General features: G+C 32.0%; 3 protein-coding genes across 10 annotated transcripts; 1 reads left to right on the plus strand and 2 right to left on the minus strand.

Moving 5' to 3' along the window:
- Positions 1–74: 74 nt before the first annotated feature.
- On the minus strand, positions 75–5,035 carry LOC126852327 (dnaJ homolog dnj-5). Of its 4 annotated transcripts, none has more exons than XM_050597022.1 (6): positions 4,721–5,035; positions 2,510–4,049; positions 1,932–2,376; positions 1,577–1,792; positions 1,263–1,489; positions 75–1,155 (listed from the first exon to the last, which is right to left on the minus strand). In XM_050597022.1, the coding sequence occupies exons 2-6, from the start codon at positions 4,036–4,038 to the stop codon at positions 1,026–1,028; spliced, it is 2,547 nt and encodes an 848-aa protein (XP_050452979.1). In that variant the 5' UTR covers positions 4,039–4,049; positions 4,721–5,035; the 3' UTR covers positions 75–1,025. The 4 variants fall into 4 exon arrangements, with proteins under 4 accessions (XP_050452979.1, XP_050452976.1, XP_050452977.1 ...); XM_050597019.1 differs by having other exon boundaries at positions 4,591–4,739; XM_050597020.1 differs by lacking the exon at positions 4,721–5,035 and adding an exon at positions 4,544–4,661.
- On the plus strand, positions 4,586–8,423 carry LOC126852349 (protein aurora borealis). Of its 4 annotated transcripts, none has more exons than XM_050597077.1 (7): positions 4,586–4,726; positions 5,497–5,861; positions 5,965–6,253; positions 6,330–6,415; positions 6,491–6,682; positions 6,834–7,038; positions 7,188–8,423. In XM_050597077.1, the coding sequence occupies exons 2-7, from the start codon at positions 5,580–5,582 to the stop codon at positions 7,679–7,681; spliced, it is 1,548 nt and encodes a 515-aa protein (XP_050453034.1). In that variant the 5' UTR covers positions 4,586–4,726; positions 5,497–5,579; the 3' UTR covers positions 7,682–8,423. The 4 variants fall into 4 exon arrangements, with proteins under 4 accessions (XP_050453034.1, XP_050453035.1, XP_050453033.1 ...); XM_050597078.1 differs by lacking the exon at positions 4,586–4,726 and adding an exon at positions 5,162–5,311; XM_050597076.1 differs by lacking the exon at positions 4,586–4,726 and adding an exon at positions 5,170–5,311 and having other exon boundaries at positions 5,407–5,861.
- A 1,669-nt stretch (positions 8,424–10,092) lies between these two features.
- LOC126852342 (uncharacterized) lies at positions 10,093–17,237 on the minus strand. 2 transcript variants are annotated; one of them, XM_050597056.1, is made up of 6 exons: positions 16,473–17,237; positions 14,827–15,248; positions 14,287–14,720; positions 13,899–14,217; positions 13,612–13,717; positions 10,093–13,528 (listed from the first exon to the last, which is right to left on the minus strand). In XM_050597056.1, the coding sequence occupies exons 1-6, from the start codon at positions 16,607–16,609 to the stop codon at positions 13,237–13,239; spliced, it is 1,710 nt and encodes a 569-aa protein (XP_050453013.1). In that variant the 5' UTR covers positions 16,610–17,237; the 3' UTR covers positions 10,093–13,236. The 2 variants fall into 2 exon arrangements, with proteins under 2 accessions (XP_050453013.1, XP_050453014.1); XM_050597057.1 differs by having other exon boundaries at positions 13,899–14,202; positions 16,473–17,081.
- Positions 17,238–17,482: the final 245 nt, after the last annotated feature.

Genomic DNA, 17,482 nt, shown 5'->3' on the forward strand with positions numbered 1-17,482 from the left:
AGTGTAACATTGTATCATGTACACATGTAATGTTTCTTCTATCCTATAGCTTTATATATATATATATATATATATATATATATATATATATATATATATATATATATTTTAAAGGAGAGGGTTTTGGACATTAGTTTTTATCTTAAGAATTCCAACTATTTCCACACATAGCAGAGTATATCATCAGAAATGTTTCTAACTATATTTAACTTATATAAGTAACAAAAAAAAGATGAGAGAAAATCAGTCTTCTTCATATTTGCCAATTATCTTTTAGATTTGAACCGTGAGCTACTTTTTTTTAAAAATCGTGACTTATATTAAATGTATATACTTCTGTTATTAATAGTTATAAGTAAGTTAATGTTAAAAGAAAATGAAATTAGGCAAAATATATATTTTGTAATATAATATGATATCATATACTATCTTTCTTTTAATTCTGGAAGAACGTAATAATAAAAATTTTTTTATATATGAAATAGTTGTATAAGCTGTCTAAATGCATATATATCAAAACATTTCAAATGTTAAGACATAACTTTGCAACACAATGCTTTCTTTCCATGATGGTTATTTGGCATCTTTTTATGCATTATCTTATAACATGGAAAGTGAACGCGTCATTATTATTTTAAACTGGCAAAATATGGACTGAATATTACTTTGCTCATTAAACATTTACTTCGTATCACGTTATTTACGATATCTCTTCTATTCTTTTCGAGCTTCTTAATTATGCCAATGATAATTCTATTCATATAATGATTACAATACACAATGATGTTTAAACGCACAATATTCTTGTGAACACAATCCTTTCATAATCTCATATTGTATATCAGTCAAATATTAATTTTTCATGAGAACATTCGTAATATCTATACGCTAAAGTTAATTGTTTATGGATAACGTAAATTTATGATTGCGTGTAATATATGTTTATAATGCGCGCTTCGTAAATTATACAAGGTCAATATCAAATATTCAGAAGTTGTTTGCCATCAACTGCTCCAGCTATTTATTTACTTCTTACGCTTAGTTTTACGTCGTCTGCAATCTCCTCTAAAAGAATTTTGATCCCCCGATGTATTAGCACCAGCAGATTTGCTATGATTGTAGAGATTGTTTAGAAAATCTTCAAAATCTGCTTCGCTGTTTAAAAAAAGAAAAGAAAAAAGATATTACATTGTAATCTTGTATTTTCACATTAAAAAAAAAATTATAAAGATAATAATAGAATTATTATCAATAAAATGTACCTTGTATTGGGATCTTGCTGCCGTTTTTTACCACTACTGGATGTTTGAGATGGTAGTCTTTGCCCTAAGACAATTCTATACTGGACACTATGCGTGTTTGCTCTAAGATGTTTAAGATTTCCAGCTTGGCAAGCAGCCCACTCAGTCACATCATATACTGCCCCTTCCATGCACGCATAATAGTGCCATAGGAAACCCATTAAACGAGATTCTGCCCAAATGTCACCCTATGATATGAATGATGGTTTGGATGATTAATTTGGGACTCCTATTAAACACTAAGCATATAAAAAATAAGCTCTTAAAATATTCACTTCTTTTGCACTATGACGTATCTTGCATTGAGCACAAAACCGTGCAGCATAACAGGGACGTTGTGTAGGGATGCGTTTATGTCGCAAACCACAATTCGTACATCTTATTGTGTTTGCTGCCTGCTCCATTTTTCGATGGAGTTGAGATAACAAATCACTTAGTTCGCCCCAAGCTGCTTCAACTTGTCTGGTTTGATCAAATGCTTGCCTGCGTTCCTAAAATAGTATGCATTGTAAATACATATGCTTCATAATTTTTTTTAACATTATTGTAAATAAGACTTACATATTTATTATATTAATTCTCAATTTTTTATTTTGTTATAACATAAATAAAAAATGGACACTTCATTACCGGTTCTCCAATTATATCAAAGGCATGTACGAGAATTTTGAATGCCTCTTCCGCTCCCGGCTGATTATTTTTATCCGGATGGACTAAAACAGCTTGTCTCTTGTAATATTTTTTAATATCATCATCCGAACACGTCGGCGTAACGCCGAGTATGCTATAAGGATCTTTTCCCTTGCATGCTAATAATCTCTTCATAGCTTCCTCACCAGTGCTGGGTAATGCAATATTAGTTTCTAGACCACCATGAATCCAATTGCCATTGTCCTCTTTTTCCTCATTCTTTTTATTGTTTATCTTTCGCCAGAATGCAAACTTACTACTTCCGAGCCAATTGTCTAATTGTTTACCGATAGCGTTTAAAATACGAATTTTACAAAATGTCACAGCCATATATATCCACCAGTACTTCAAATAAAGTATAGTATGATACCAAGCGCATTTACCACTGAAAAGTATGTAAAAAATACAAAACTTTGTTTAAATGGTACTTATATAAAAATGAGACTGATATAAAATACTAATATATTCTATCTTAATGTTGAAGAAACAAGATGTTAATTAATTATGTGAATACTTACAGCTGAATAACCAAGTTAGCGCTCATACTAACTACATCAGAAATTAGATGCAGTAACCAATAAAAGATTTTCAATACAACTTTACTCCAACGAGTTGCATATTTATTTAAATTTCTATACAAATCCTTAACAGAAGATTCTTTACTTTCTCTTTTTCTATTTCTTTGCCCCTTTTTAATCTGCTGAGCCTTCTCGGCTTGAAAACGTTTAGGATTCTTTTCTTTGATCACTTTTTTATCCTCTTTACTAATCTTGTTAATAACTTGTTGATTCTTTTCAATTTTTTCAGATGATACTGTCTGACTGGATGTATTAATCGTGTTTAAGTTGTTGTTTATCTGAATCGGACGTTTTGGAATATTTCCTGAAGTTTTGGGATTACTGTTTTGTATTTTAGTATTATTAAGAGTTTCGTTCTTTTCGGCTTTCTTAGATAGTTTGACAGATTTCTTTTTTTCCAAACAAAATTGATCGGATCTGTCAAAAGCATTTATCTGACGAGAATCGGATGGCGAGCCAAGGTTGTCCAGTGATACCCATCGTCTTGGAAGATTAGAAGAATTTTTTTCTAAAACTTTTCTAGGAATTTGCATCTTTGGAGAATTATGATCATCGCTGCCAGATGAATTCTGTCTCTTCAATAGTGCAGGTTTGTTCTTATTTTTCATATTTTTATTAGTCACTTTCTTACCTGCTATTTCGATTTTTGGCTTTGTGGGCTGGACTGTTAATGGAGATGGTGGTGTTGGAGCAGATTTTGTCAACACATCAGAATAAGAAGGTCGCATAGGTTTCACTTCTGCTACCATTCTTGGTTTTTTATATTGAGAATCCGATATATTTCTAGGTAATTCCTCAGTTTCTCTTATATCTGGTACAGATTGCGGTACAGGTGTGATATTGGGAGATCCACCAAATGGACTATACGTTCCAGATTGATTTGGCACCCAATTTCCAACTAAATTGTCGATTAACTGTTTCCCATTAAAGTTCTGACTTGGTAATTCAGATGGTATAGCCATATGTTGATCATTAAACAGACCGTATTCCTGATCAACAATACCTTGATTAGGATATGGTGTCATGTTTGAGAGCTGACATTGCTCGGCCATAATCTGAGTAGCGTTTCCATAAATAACATTGATATAATTCCCACCTCCGACATCGATTGTACCAATTAAATCATTATTCTCATTGATACCTAAGTGATTTACTGTCTGTGGTGGAAAATATATAGAATCGGCGGTTGTGGCTTCGTAACCCGGCATATCACGCATATATAGAGAAGTGGTCATTGGAGTCATCGGTTGCATTCCAGAAGAATTAGGATGCGTTGGTTGATTGGAAATATGATGCCTGGTTTGTCCAGATGTGTAATCACCCCAATTATGAGAAGTCGCTTGCTGCGGAGTAACGCCAAACTGAACATAATGGCCACTTGAACTTTCCAAATCGGCAGTCATAGCTTCGATAATCTTATCCAAAGACATATGTTTGAAACCAGGAGGTGTTTGTTGTTGTTCTGCCATTTTGATTTACTCTAGAATAGAAACAAGAAAAGCATATTATTAACAGAACATTTTAATAACATTTATAAATATCAAATTTATTAAAAAAAAAACAATGTTGCACTTTATTCATCATTTTTATATTAAAAAATATAATAAATATGTAGGATATAATAAATATGGTGCATTAAAATATAAGCATATGTAAGAACCAATATTGATATTATATTGATTAAAATTCACAATATGTCGCGATACTTTATTCTTATGTGAATATGTATTATATTTTATCTTCTCTAAATATACGCTAATGACACAATGTTGGCCGAAAATTGCAAGATATAAATATGTATTCTAAAAATGTCCATCCTACACTATTAATCATAATTATTGAGACAGGTTAAATAACATCAGTCATTGCATTGCATTTTCGAAATATTCGATAACGCAAATGTAGCTTTTTTTCACACCTTTGAGATTAATTAAGTAATGATCGTCAAGAAAATATTTATTCTGATCTTATAACCTAAAACAAATGGGACGTCAGACGACAGACGTTGATGTTGCACTCACGTTCACCGATTAGCGAATCTTTTTCACGGTGTTTCTCTACATCCGTTCCTTACATCCTTAACGTGTCTCTACATTAATAGTAAAAAAAAATCTATATTTTATGTGAAATACACGACTTTATGTCATATACCATGCGGTAAGCACGAAATCTGACATCGTATTCATTGGTTATACGTCCATTTCCGTCCGCCAATTCGAAGATATGTATAGATTCTCATATATAGATCACGTAAATATTGACGCTTACTCCATCGTATTGTAAATGAGATCAGCATCTTACTCCGTTTTATCTTATTTTTAATTTTCATTTAATAATTTTTTTTTTTTAATTTAATAAGCATATACATATATAAGAACTTTCAAAACAATGTTGCAAATAAATATACATAATGCGCATTTAATGTAAAAATATCTAATATTGTAGCGAATTAACGATTTAATTCAATTATATGATAATTTTTTTATAAATTTCTTCTTTTGCCCATCATTAAATCTCCCATATTCCAGGTAAAATAATTATTTCATAAAAGCAGAAATAAATTTGGGTAACTCTCTTATTCAACGTTTGACATATTTCGTGTAGTTTTCCAGTTATAGGCCGGTATTCACAGTCTGGTCTTAAAGTCTATCCATACGGATTTGTATAGTCGCATAAACCTATGTATAAGAAAATGATCAATCAATTTCCTTATGCACATGTTTATGCGACAAATCCATCTGGGTAGGACCTAAGTATATTTAATTAGATTAGTTATATACTTATTCAAAACATATACGAAGAATGGACTATATTTTAATCTCATGATTTCTTTATAGAAGATCATGATTTTTATAACTCACAAATAGGCGTCTGGGATATTGTCACACATATGGATTGAAATAATAGACAAGATTGAAATTTTGCAGCAAGGACGCGCTGCTTCTAAGAATTTCAAGGGAAACGTGAATTTCGACGAATCACATCCACGCATCTCGTCACGATTATTATAATGGAGCAAGCAAGATGGGGTACACCCAGCAAAGTGCAGAGAGTCGATAGCCCTTTAATAAATAATCTTTGGATGCACAGGACCCCGGTGAAACAGAACGAGATGCAGTTAAGACGAGCCCTTGAAACTCAAAATAATGCGCAATCTTTACCTTTCACCGGTCTATCGACTCACATCACTCCACCGTCTAAGTTGAGGAAGCTCATTACTAGAAATCCGTTCGAGCCTGACCTGATTAACAGACTGCATCTACCTGTGATCAGCCCGACTGTATTCACTAAGGTCATTCTGTCTACAAAAGTCAAATGTTTTAATTATACTCTATTGATAGTTAAAATGCTCTAATGGTTAAAATGATGTGAGAGTTTGTCGTTGCAATACGTAGGTATCGAGCCCTGTACAAGAGTCACCAGGATTTAAATGGAACATAGATGAATTAGCACATATAAATCCGGCGAAGATCGAAGAGTTTCCTGTGCATCAAATATATTCTCCAGACCCAGAACTGGAGGTAAAGGCCCAGGCAGCTATAGATCGATTCTTTAAGCAAAATCATATAATTCATAGTCCATGGGATATCAAACAAAAGGAGAATAAGCCACCCTTGAATACTCCTAATAGACTACTACAGAATTTAAATTCTATTAAGGATCTTTCAAAATCAAAAAAAGATGGTAAAAAAATTAATATCAGTGAACTTGATAGATATCCTAAGATTGATTAATTTTATTGATATTTATTTATTTTTAGTATGGAGTCAGACAGTATTGTCTTTACCTATTGATCTACCGCAAAATGTTGAAGAAGCTTTGAAACCTTTTCTCACGTTTACTCAGGTTAGTCTATAATAGATGAACGTAACTTGATATTGATTATATAAGGTTGTATTAATAAAAATATGTTTTCAAAAGGAACAAAACACAGATGGCGATGATATAAATTTAAGTAACAATTCACTGAGAAGAAAATTATTTTTTAATCATGACGAGTGTACTGATAATGACAGTTTTATATCTTTGTCACCAGTTAAAACTGGTAATTCCATGACATTATCCTGCAGTCCTCCACAAAGTGGTATGTTTGTCCATGGCACACCGTTAAAAGTATGTGAATCATAATTTTGAACAATTTTTATTTTATTTTTATATTATAAAAAAGTGTTTATTTTTATACCTTGGCAAATAAGATTAATCAGTTCATAATTTTCTTTTTTCAATTTATATACTATTTATTGTTCACATTGATATATTTCAGAGGTCGCTACAAACCAGACATAATAACAAGTCATCTGCGGTGAAATCTAAAAGCGTATCACCTGACCTGTCGCCGATACACACTGAGAACAATGTGTTGCATAAAAAAATTGCAGACAGTTCTCGTTCAGCTATTCGATTAGACTTTGCAATGGACATGAGTATAGACAATGTAGTTGTGGAGAGAAAGGAAAATTCGATTAATGGTTATTATTTGTTCTTATATTTCTCAATCTTAATGTTTTAAAACAGACTTACTTTAATTTAAACCAAAATCATATCTAATCAAAGAGTTTTGAAGTGGGATAAATATAACTTATATATTTATAATAATACTATTTCTAAATTATTTTAGACACATCTTTGGATAAAAATAACGTGAAACGTACTGAGGACAATCATGAAATAATTGTACATAATAATAAAACAAATATATGCGACTCTATTAATATGGAAGAATTGCCAAGGTGTATAAATTCAGCTGACATGAATACTGTATATTTCGACGCCGTTCTATTCAATAATAAAGAGCAGAATAATGATGTAGGCTTAAAGATTAAGACTGAAATAGAAAGTTCCACACAGGAAAGTCACAAACAAAGTAATGTAATGTTTGGCACTTTCAATCAGCAAAGTATTTCAAACTCAATTCAAGATACTGGTTATCAAACTTACAGTATGAATAGTACAATGCATACAGTGGACAATTACAGCAATATATCGGTGAATTACAAAACTCGCTGGAATGAACGTCAAGTAACATCTAAGGACAACAATACTCAACTGTCTTGGAGAGAGAACATAGGAAATGTATTCAGTTCCACACCATCCAAATGTAATAAGAACTGAATAAACCGATAATTGTGAATAACATTCACGGACTTATAAAACGAAATTATACAGAATGCAATACTTAGCTTACAATTGATTATAGTAAATGTAGCAAATAATAGTATGACTTCTTTTATCGCTAATCTTATATTTGTTTCTTGTATTAGCCCATTAAATTAAGTAATTTTTTAAAGATTGCAATTTGCTCAATATTCTTTGCATGTTAGCTTGATATCTTACGAATGAATAATCAAATGAGACGATCATGTTTTAAATTTTGAACTATTATTTTATATCTCAACATATATTGTATATCAATTCTTTTTTAAAATATATTTTTACACTGATATATATATATAATTATTTAGCTATCTTTTTTTCAAAACAAAATCTATATATATATATATATACACACACACACACACACACACACATTTGTTTTATTCCTATAAAATATTTAATGCTAATTATCCGACATTTTTGCTAAGAAAAAATTAGCTTTAGATCTAAAAAAAAAGATGTATACAGATCATAAATATAATATAAATAGATTTAGTATTGATGATGTAGCTTAAAGAATCGCTGGAAAGACAGATAAAACATAACTAGAGATTTTGTTTTGAAAAAAAGATAGCTAAATAATTAAATATGAACAAGGAGACGCATAAAAGGCGTACATATACGCAAACGAAAATGATAAAGAGACTGTAGTACTAGATATGCTTTGTCTCTGTTTTTAATAAAAAGCCTTGTGAACGTATGGAATCCTCAATCTCAGATCTATGTCTATAATATGCACATTATATTAAAGAAGAGATGTTAGATGAAATAATCAACACACTTTGTATAATTGTTTTCATTTGTTTCATTAGATAAAATTTTCTTGCAGTTACAGCCTAAAATATTAAATATACTCAAGATATATATAAATAAATAAATATATATAATTATATATACATATATTTATATATTTATATATATAAGCAAGATCAAAAACTTAACAAACATTTTACAGCACGATTCTAAAATGAGTAATAATAATAATAATAATAATAATAATAATAATAATAATAATTAATAATAATAATATATGTAATATATATTACGCCAACAAAATTCTTATAATATACAATCTGTAGATATATGTATATATATATATATGTGTGTGTGTGTGTGTATAAATTAACATATCTGATCTTCCAAACTCAAAGTATTCTGCATTTGGCACGATGTCATGTAATGGAGGCAAACCAAACACATCATGTCTTTTTGATTGTCCCTGGCTAGTTACAACGACACGCTCGTAATCTGCTTTGCTCCATAATCAGTATTCTTTTGGTGTCTGTCATATATCTGTCACTATGTTGACTTCGCTTGTCAGCCGGTCGTAATAATAGCACTCCGAATAAAATGATAACTCGAAATGAATAATCAGTTTATGAATCTTTAGCACGATCGCAATTAATGAATTGGTGCTATAATGCACACATTAATATACACGATCTTAATACTTTCTCTCTCTCTCTCTCCTTCTTTCTACATAACGCAATTATAGAGTAACAGTCTATCATTTCGATTCTTCGTCTTGATTCCACAATTAACGCATTGCACATAAGCCCATTCCACCTACGATAACCGGCTGACTAGAGTATTTCGTCCAATGTCAGGATTAACTGGTGTATTGCTTTACATTATAAGGACTAATAGATTTATAATTTACATTTTATAAATCTATTGATTAGCTACTACTGTGTATTATGATGACGATGAATGGCATCCCCAATCTCTACGGCCGATTAATTTAGAATTAACTCTATGTGGAAGAACAGATCTTTAGTCGTAGCAAACAAACGAGCTAGACTAAGAGAATATTAACAAATCATGAGGCTATAACGTTAATTCCCATACAAATATCTATTTGAAGAGATGCCAGCTTGTTTTCTTTTTAATTCATATCAAGATAGAATATTCGCATAAGGTGTGAGCAAGAATGCCAATCGATTAATAATATTCATGTTTAATGTACATAACATTCTTGTTGTTGGTAAACAACATAATTTATAGAATTCTCTAAAACTTCAAATACAATGAAGTATATAACAATAAAATCACGTAGTTGATTTTTTTAATATACACTATCACAGGTAATAACAATAAAATAAAGTTTTATAAAAGCAACAAAAAATAGATTGATTACGCGGCTGATTCAATATAAAGTGATTCAGTGTAAAGTACATATATAATGTTGAGCAGAATATTTTTTGAAACGAGTGAGATAATATAGAAGCATGATATATATATTGAATAGAATAATTTTAAGTCAGAAGTAGATCAAGTTTTACAAAATAAATATTTTGACCACTTTTTTCAATTAAAAAAAAAATATTTTTTAAAATAAATTCTCAATATTATGTATATATATATATATATATATATATATATATATATATATATACATACACACACACACACGTGTGTGTGTGTGTGTGTGTATGTGTGTACGGAGCACACATGGCATTCTTTCTTGCACCTTTGGATCAAATTTTTCTGATGTATGTAGCTGATCCACTACAATTACATTTATTCAGATATTTGATGTAGCGCATCCTGTCAAAGTCCAAGTTATGCGTGTTTTTTTTTTTCAGTTTCTTCTTAAAAAATATCTCTCGTTCATAAGATTAAAATTTTTTCACTTTTAAAGGAGATTTATTTTTACGTAATAATAAAAATGTGCTGCTGTGAATATGTTTGGCTAAAGAGTTATTAATTTATAATTTAAATTATACTATTATTATGATAGCATTTTCTACTGAATACTATTCGACGTATCCACTGAATTATGCTACATATGTACATGCAATCATGCAAATGAGATAAACAGTCTAAGATATCAATGACGGATTCTTCGATCGATATTCTATCAGAGAATCGTCATAAGTCATTCTGCACGTGTTCCGAGGCGACAAAAATGAGATGCGTCTATAAAAGAGAAAAAAATGTCTAGGACACTTCGTCATCATGCATTGTGATATGTAGAAATCGATCAGGTTGCGCTACAACACAACAGTGTGTTTCCATTTCAAAATTTCTAATATTTATACTTTGTAATATATTTTTAAGCTAATAAATTGCGTACCAGCGAATTATTAGGAAGAGCCTTTATCACGCGGGCAGCGCCCTGTAAAAATATATGTTCTCTCTATATAGGACTACATATTAATGTATACAAGACCAGTTTGCCTAATTACTTTCTCTCTCTCTCTCTCTCTCGTGCTTTGTTTGTAGCACAAGTACATATATCTTACATAATTACATGGTATATTATATATATATATATATATATATATATATATATATATATATATATCAAACCTCTTTTTCTTTCGTTCTCTCTCACTCTCCTTATAGTGTTACAGTTTTTATAAAAATAGGTTGTGTTTTCGTGTAGCGCTATTTTTCTCGTCTTCATCCGATCAATATTATTATCATCAATCATATATTCAATCGCTACATATATATATATATATATATATATATATATATATATATATATATATTCAATCTATAATTGAATACCAAAACTGGTCTGTGAATACATTAGAAAGTTTACATATGTACATCAATGTCCAAAAAATCATCTTGAAAGCCACAAAGAGAGTATAGAAAAAGATGTGAAATGATAAAGTTTCCTTCTCGTTTCAAAACCACGTTGAACGCGTATTCAATAATTTTTCTGATTTTTTTCTTTTATTTTTTTCTATTTTTTATTTTTCGATAATGTGTCTGTATGTGGCACATATATCATACATGTGCAACGATGCACATGATGTGTTTACATACCGAGTTCTCCCAATTTTTCGCGCATGAAAAAACGTTGTGACGGAAAAATTAAACTACGAAAACGCGTATACTTCTTAAATTACTATAATTTTTTATCCATGGGGATATACAAATTTCGCAATAAGAAATTTGCGATATAATTATGACTCTTGATAATTCTGGTATAGAATTCTCAGTATAGAATTAGAAATGTGAAAAATTCATAGAAAGAAAAAATTAACAAATACCCTTTCTCTATAGCATTAAAGCTGAAAACTCCAATTGTTGCACTTGTGTTAGCAAAAGGACTTGTAAAGGCGAATCAAAATTATCGGGGGCAAATATTATGAAGAGATTCTACTAGATCCTTAATAATTTTGTATCCGTCTAAATGGCGTATACATTTATGTCTTTTGTTTGGTATTGGAAATAAAAAAAGACTATGAATTTTTCCATGGCTCAGTTTGTCATATTTTACGTTGTTTCTACGAGAAAATTCAGGAGTAGCTTGTATGTATAAACAGAACTCCCTTATTCAACTACAACCAGCTAAACTTCCCGATAACCTGATTCTATTTTATATTCGTGACGCTCTCCCGCTACTTCTTTACGTTTAATCATGAACGCATAAAATAAAACTAGTAAAGTTATGGACATATATTTGAACACGATTGCACGACATTTTTATTCTCTACGTGTGCCAGAGAATAAACGAGTGGAAATCGGAGAAAAAGTCAAGAATAGAGGCTGTTTGAGTCTGATGAGTCGAGAATAAAGGAGTTCGATTGTATATACATGAATAAGTATGTCGCTTTTAATGCGTGTAATATGTACACATCTGCACTATACATGCACATGTACATACTCTTTATATATATATATACATACATACACATATACATAGAAATGTGTATATGTGTGTAATCATTTTTAAATATATTATAAATTTTTCTATCTCTCTCGAATACACGATTTGCCGCGGAAATAACCAGACTAATTTTTTTTAACGATTTTGAACGATATGGTAGCACCGGGTGATTCAAAGTGATTCTCTACTTTCGTATTTTACCATGATTTGAAAAAGATCAGTCTCGTTACTCTCGCGACTTCAATAGATGTGCTAATTACGCCTCTATACATATCTACAAAAAAGGAAAACTGATATAGGACTTTATCATTAATTAAACTCTCTATGACTTAATATGTATAATCGTCTCGCAACAGTTTTAAAATGTGATTACTGTTATTTTCTCCAGTATGTAATAATAATTTCTTTCATTGATATTTCACAAGCTATTCAATCATATCATGTTTCAACAGTGTGTTTAAAAAGTATCTCTTTAACGCTACATCTCTATTATTGCTTGTTGTTTAGTGCTACCGAATGTATTTTGGCATATAGCATGTTGTAAACCCTGAGCAACCACACCAATCATTTCAAAATGCATTCAACAATCCTTTCTAGCAAGAACTAGAAATTATGGAAGAATTTATTTTCGCAACTTTGTATGCTTACGCGATGAGAAATCGACTCGGTCACACAAAGAGATCTCCATCTAATTGTAAATTGTTGCCACGTTTAGAAATGTGGGTAAATAAAGAATTTACAGACAATACTATAAAATGAAAGCGCTTCTTTTGTTACTAGACTTGTTACTAGAATTTTCAAATGTTTCCACTTGTCGCGCGCACAAATGGAAATGGAAAGCTCTCGATACTATATATTTTACGAAATGTAACAAAATTTGTTGATGTTAACCTCTAATCTGCTTTAGGTATCGATTTCCCTCTCCCCATTCTCGCCATCTTTTACGTCTTTTTTCAGAAGTGCTTGAGTAATCACTCGTAGCAGAACGTCTTTTTGGTTTTGAATTACCTTCTGATTTTGGCGCCGGATTAATGTCTTGTGTAACTGTGTGATGCTGTGTTCTATTGTGATTTAGCGCTGTACTAACACCGGCCAAATTCAGAAGCGCATCTGCACCTTCCGCAATTTTTCTTTGTTCATCAAAATCTAAATTCAGTTCTTCTTCACTCGAATATTTGCTGTAGAAAAAATAAAAAAACGATAAAATTCAATTTTTTATGTAAATTTTATGTCCATACGCGCAAAATTAATATATCTTTACCTTCCCAATTTTATCGAGGTAACACAGCTATAAGTATGGTCTTCGCTGGAACTCCTGGTAATCACAGGTACCAACTTTTCGGATTCCGGTAATTTTCGTTTACGATCTGCATTAAAGTATACATTAACGCACATATAAAAGAGCGTATAAATTAATAAATATCTTCTCTCCCTCTCTTTCTTAGTATTACATCTCTTTGTCTTTTTTATCTAACTAATAAATTGCAGATAGTGATTTTATTATTTCGTGTATATGTTACAAATATATATTTTGAATATACCTAATACCTTTATTGTGATTTAAAATGATGGGTCCATGTTTAAAAGAAAGCATAGCAGCTGCTGCTGCATCAACATCACTATCTATCTCAGTTTCCGCGCTATCGCTGATATTGCTGGACGCCAGTCTTTTGGATAAATATGGGAAGAGAATCGGATCCGGGAGACGCGTATTTGCGCATTTTCTAGGAGGTTTTTCCGATGAAGACAGATTTTGAGTCGTAGGTGGAGGGAAAGGAGCGCGAGACAATGCTTGTATCAGATTCGGACGATACTGTGCATCTACCATCCACAACGATCCCTTGCCTAAATTCTGAAAAATAGAAGGCTACAATAAGTGTACAATATAATTTTTTTTTTCGGGAAGAAAAAAGAATCTATATCAGGGCATGCTTACCGGAGCTTTTTCCACTTTCCGAAAGCACTTATTAAGGCTGAGATTGTGTCTGACGGAATTCTTCCATCCAGTAGGAGCGTTCCTAAAATATGGAAAGTGATCCAAAATCCATGCATAAACTTCCTTGACGGGTAGCGCCTTTACAGGACTATCTTCGATGGCCATAAATATAAGGCAGGAAAATGAATACGGCGGTTTACTATTTCTGTGTAAATGAGGATCATATGGTATATGGGTAGGATGCTTGTTGCGATTAGACATTGGCAAATTATTGTTGCTCAAAGAAATCTTCGTTTGATTACTTGGCGTAGTATTGCAGTGATTTTTCGCAGATTCCTGATATACTTGCATCGATTTTTGACAATTCTTGGTAGAGAGTTGATAGTTTTGTCCACTCCCATTCAATGTTACAGCATTGGTTTTTCCATTACTTTCTATCGTAACATTGTAAAAAGAAATACAATTGATGAAAAAAAGGAAAAAACAACAAATTGTAAGAAGATATTTAAAAGCAAAATTTAAAGCAAACATGTAATTTACCTGGACAGAAACTATCATCTAAACTTGATATAGAATTTGTATTTTCAGAAAAATCTGCCATATCGTCACAGATATTATTATTTAACATATTTTCGTGCTTCATGTCTTTGGATGGGTTTGAAATGTCTAAGCCTTTAAGCAAATTTTGTTGATGCAGCCAACTGAGAGATGTTAACTCATCATCCGACTGATTATTTTTTTCGATGTTTTTTTCAGTTTTTTCACATCTAAGAATTTCGCTCTGACATTTGTTGGTTGAATTTGAGTCAGCCAGCACACTGGCATTTTCCTTCTCCTTGTCATTCATTGTGTAAGTTGTTTCTCCAAAATTATAATCCTGAGTAGAGTTCAGTTCTATGTCAGTTTCAATACCTGATGCATCTGGCCTATCTGGTGGCATGTTGTATAGAGTCTTTTGGTCACTGTAAACATATTTCCATCTTTTATTCCTATTTAAATATTTATTAAATATCTCATAGAAAATGACACAAATTAAAAAAAAAATATTAAGATTAATTCTAATTTATTAATTATAGTTTTTTTTAGATTGTGTATATATGTCTATGTGTGGAACATGAATTAAATATCATGTACAGAAAAATAAATATAATTTGTATTCAAATCATAAATTCTAATCTAATTAAATTCTATTTTACTTTATCTAAACTTTATTTACTATATTAAATTATGTATTAATTATATGTAGAATATTTATATGTATATGTATATTTATATATAAAATAAAGTTCCAAGAAAGATGGATTGTTAATTGAGATGGATTATGACTTGAACTTTTAAAATATGACACATATGAATGATATATGTAAATTAGGAACAATGACATATATAAAATTATTAAAAATCTTGTAAACAATAACGTCAGCGAATTAATTGCCGATTAGTGAATCAGACTTGATTAAAGTTACACTTAATACTTGAAGCAATTTTATAGCAAACATTGCTCTTATGCACCCTTATAAGAAAATTCGATATTAAAAGAAAATTTATTAATATCTGCAATATCATAAAAAAAATCTTGTAGTTTTGAAATATATCAATTATTCATAAAAAAATTATCTCTCTCTATCTCTCTTTTGTCATCTGCTTTAAGGTTGTATATAAAGTTGTATGGTCCTTCTCACTGGAATCATTTTTATTTCACATTACGAACCATCAAATTTTTCACGTCACTTTTAAATATTATATATAATAAAAATTATATATAAAATAATCTCTAATTTTTTTTCATTACTTTCGCGAGATACCTATACAATCTTAAAGAATGATTCATAAATTGCCAATCATTCTCGCAGAATGGATGAGCATGCGAGATAGAAGAGGAGAGAAAGAGACAGACAGAGAGAAAGAGAGAGACGCGCGTTACAATATATCGTGTTACGGTGTAAAAAAACCCCCCGTGAATACGACAAGAAATAAGGGTCTGGCCGCTTTTCTATTTTCGGAGTGCGGCGCGCGAGAAACGTACGAGAGAGAGAGAGAGAGAGACAGAGAGAGAAGACTTTATAAGAGCGTGGCGCATCTGGTGGTATCAAAATTGAAATCTCCGCGCATTTTTGTCGCGCTCGCGTAGTGTAGCCTCGATGCCAACAGCGATCAGCGAATTGTTTATCCACCGATATACATACGTATGTAAGCGACAAAATGGCCGTTCGGCTATCACGCGGCGAACATGCATCTCGGAGAAATTCCTATTTTTTTTTTCGGATATCTCGCTCCTGCGGAAACAAACGTCACTTCTGGTGGCGCGGCTTTTCGCTCGCATCTTTCGCGAGATTCGGATTATTCTTTTTCTCTATCCCGAGAGGAATTTGGACGTCTAATGGCGTCCGTCATGCCTGCTCTCAGCCGAGATTAAGAATAAATCGGTCAATCGATTGCCATTCGCGAATCACGATAATGAAATCTGTCAGCGAATTCACCATTTAAATCGTTCATTTAAATCTTATATCGCGATCGCCGAAAGATCGAATCGCGAACATCGTACACACTTGCTTCTCTCTCTTTTTCTTCCTCGAAAAAAATGGAAACCGATATAATTTTAGTCGACGCACGAATCTCGAACAATTATTTCCGCGTTTCTAGCCGAACCGAGATTCGCGGCGATTCCGGCGCAGAGATCGCAAATTTTTTTCCCCTCGTATGTGACGGAAAATTCGAATTCGTAGAAATTACACACGGTTGTCAATCGCGTTCACGTCAACACGCGACAAGATTTTGCTTTGCAAGCAGCGTGGCGACCTGCATTACTTGTTGAATTCAAATATGGAGCTGATAATGATTACGAAACTCGCGAGGGACAAACACGCGAAAATGGCCACGGCATCACTCGGTGCCACACATACACACGCGATATCAACATGCGTGTTCGCAATACGGCGACGCGTGGACGCACTCGCGGAGAAAATTACATAAGATAAATCGGCGGATCGGCGAGAGGAGAATTGTTGGTGATTTTGATTTTGCCCAGCGATTTTTCCTCCTCTCTATTCTGGCGACGAGACGTCACGTCACACCCGAGGCGTCTCGAGACTCCGTCGGATCGCGAGCGCGAGGAATCACCGCGAGATCGTCCTCCGGGAAGGTCTCGTCCAACGAATTCTCACGTGCGAGAAACCTCACCGTCACGTCGTCGTCG

This window comes from Cataglyphis hispanica, chromosome 10, assembly GCF_021464435.1.
Source record: "Cataglyphis hispanica isolate Lineage 1 chromosome 10, ULB_Chis1_1.0, whole genome shotgun sequence".
Classification (NCBI taxonomy): Eukaryota; Metazoa; Arthropoda; class Insecta; order Hymenoptera; family Formicidae; genus Cataglyphis; species Cataglyphis hispanica.

Bases quoted from the DNA above. Each gene is read 5' to 3' on its own strand.
- LOC126852327 (XM_050597022.1), bottom strand. From the start codon at position 4,038: ATGGCAGAACAACAACAAACACCTCCTGGTTTCAAACATATGTCTTTG. The intron at 1,793-1,931 runs GTAATGAAGTGT...ATACTATTTTAG, and splicing joins TTGATATAATTGGAGAACCG to GAACGCAGGCAAGCATTTGA. The intron at 1,156-1,262 runs GTACATTTTATT...TTTTTTAAACAG, and splicing joins CAGCAAGATCCCAATACAAG to CGAAGCAGATTTTGAAGATT.
- LOC126852349 (XM_050597077.1), top strand. From the start codon at position 5,580: ATGGAGCAAGCAAGATGGGGTACACCCAGCAAAGTGCAGAGAGTCGAT. The intron at 6,254-6,329 runs GTAAAAAAATTA...ATTTATTTTTAG, and splicing joins TTCAAAATCAAAAAAAGATG to TATGGAGTCAGACAGTATTG. The intron at 7,039-7,187 runs GTTATTATTTGT...AAATTATTTTAG, and splicing joins AAAGGAAAATTCGATTAATG to ACACATCTTTGGATAAAAAT.
- LOC126852342 (XM_050597056.1), bottom strand. From the start codon at position 16,609: ATGCGAGCGAAAAGCCGCGCCACCAGAAGTGACGTTTGTTTCCGCAGG. The intron at 15,249-16,472 runs GTATGTATATCG...ATATGTTTACAG, and splicing joins CCATTTTGTCGCTTACATAC to TGACCAAAAGACTCTATACA. The intron at 13,529-13,611 runs GTAAAGATATAT...TTTTTTCTACAG, and splicing joins ACCTCGATAAAATTGGGAAG to CAAATATTCGAGTGAAGAAG.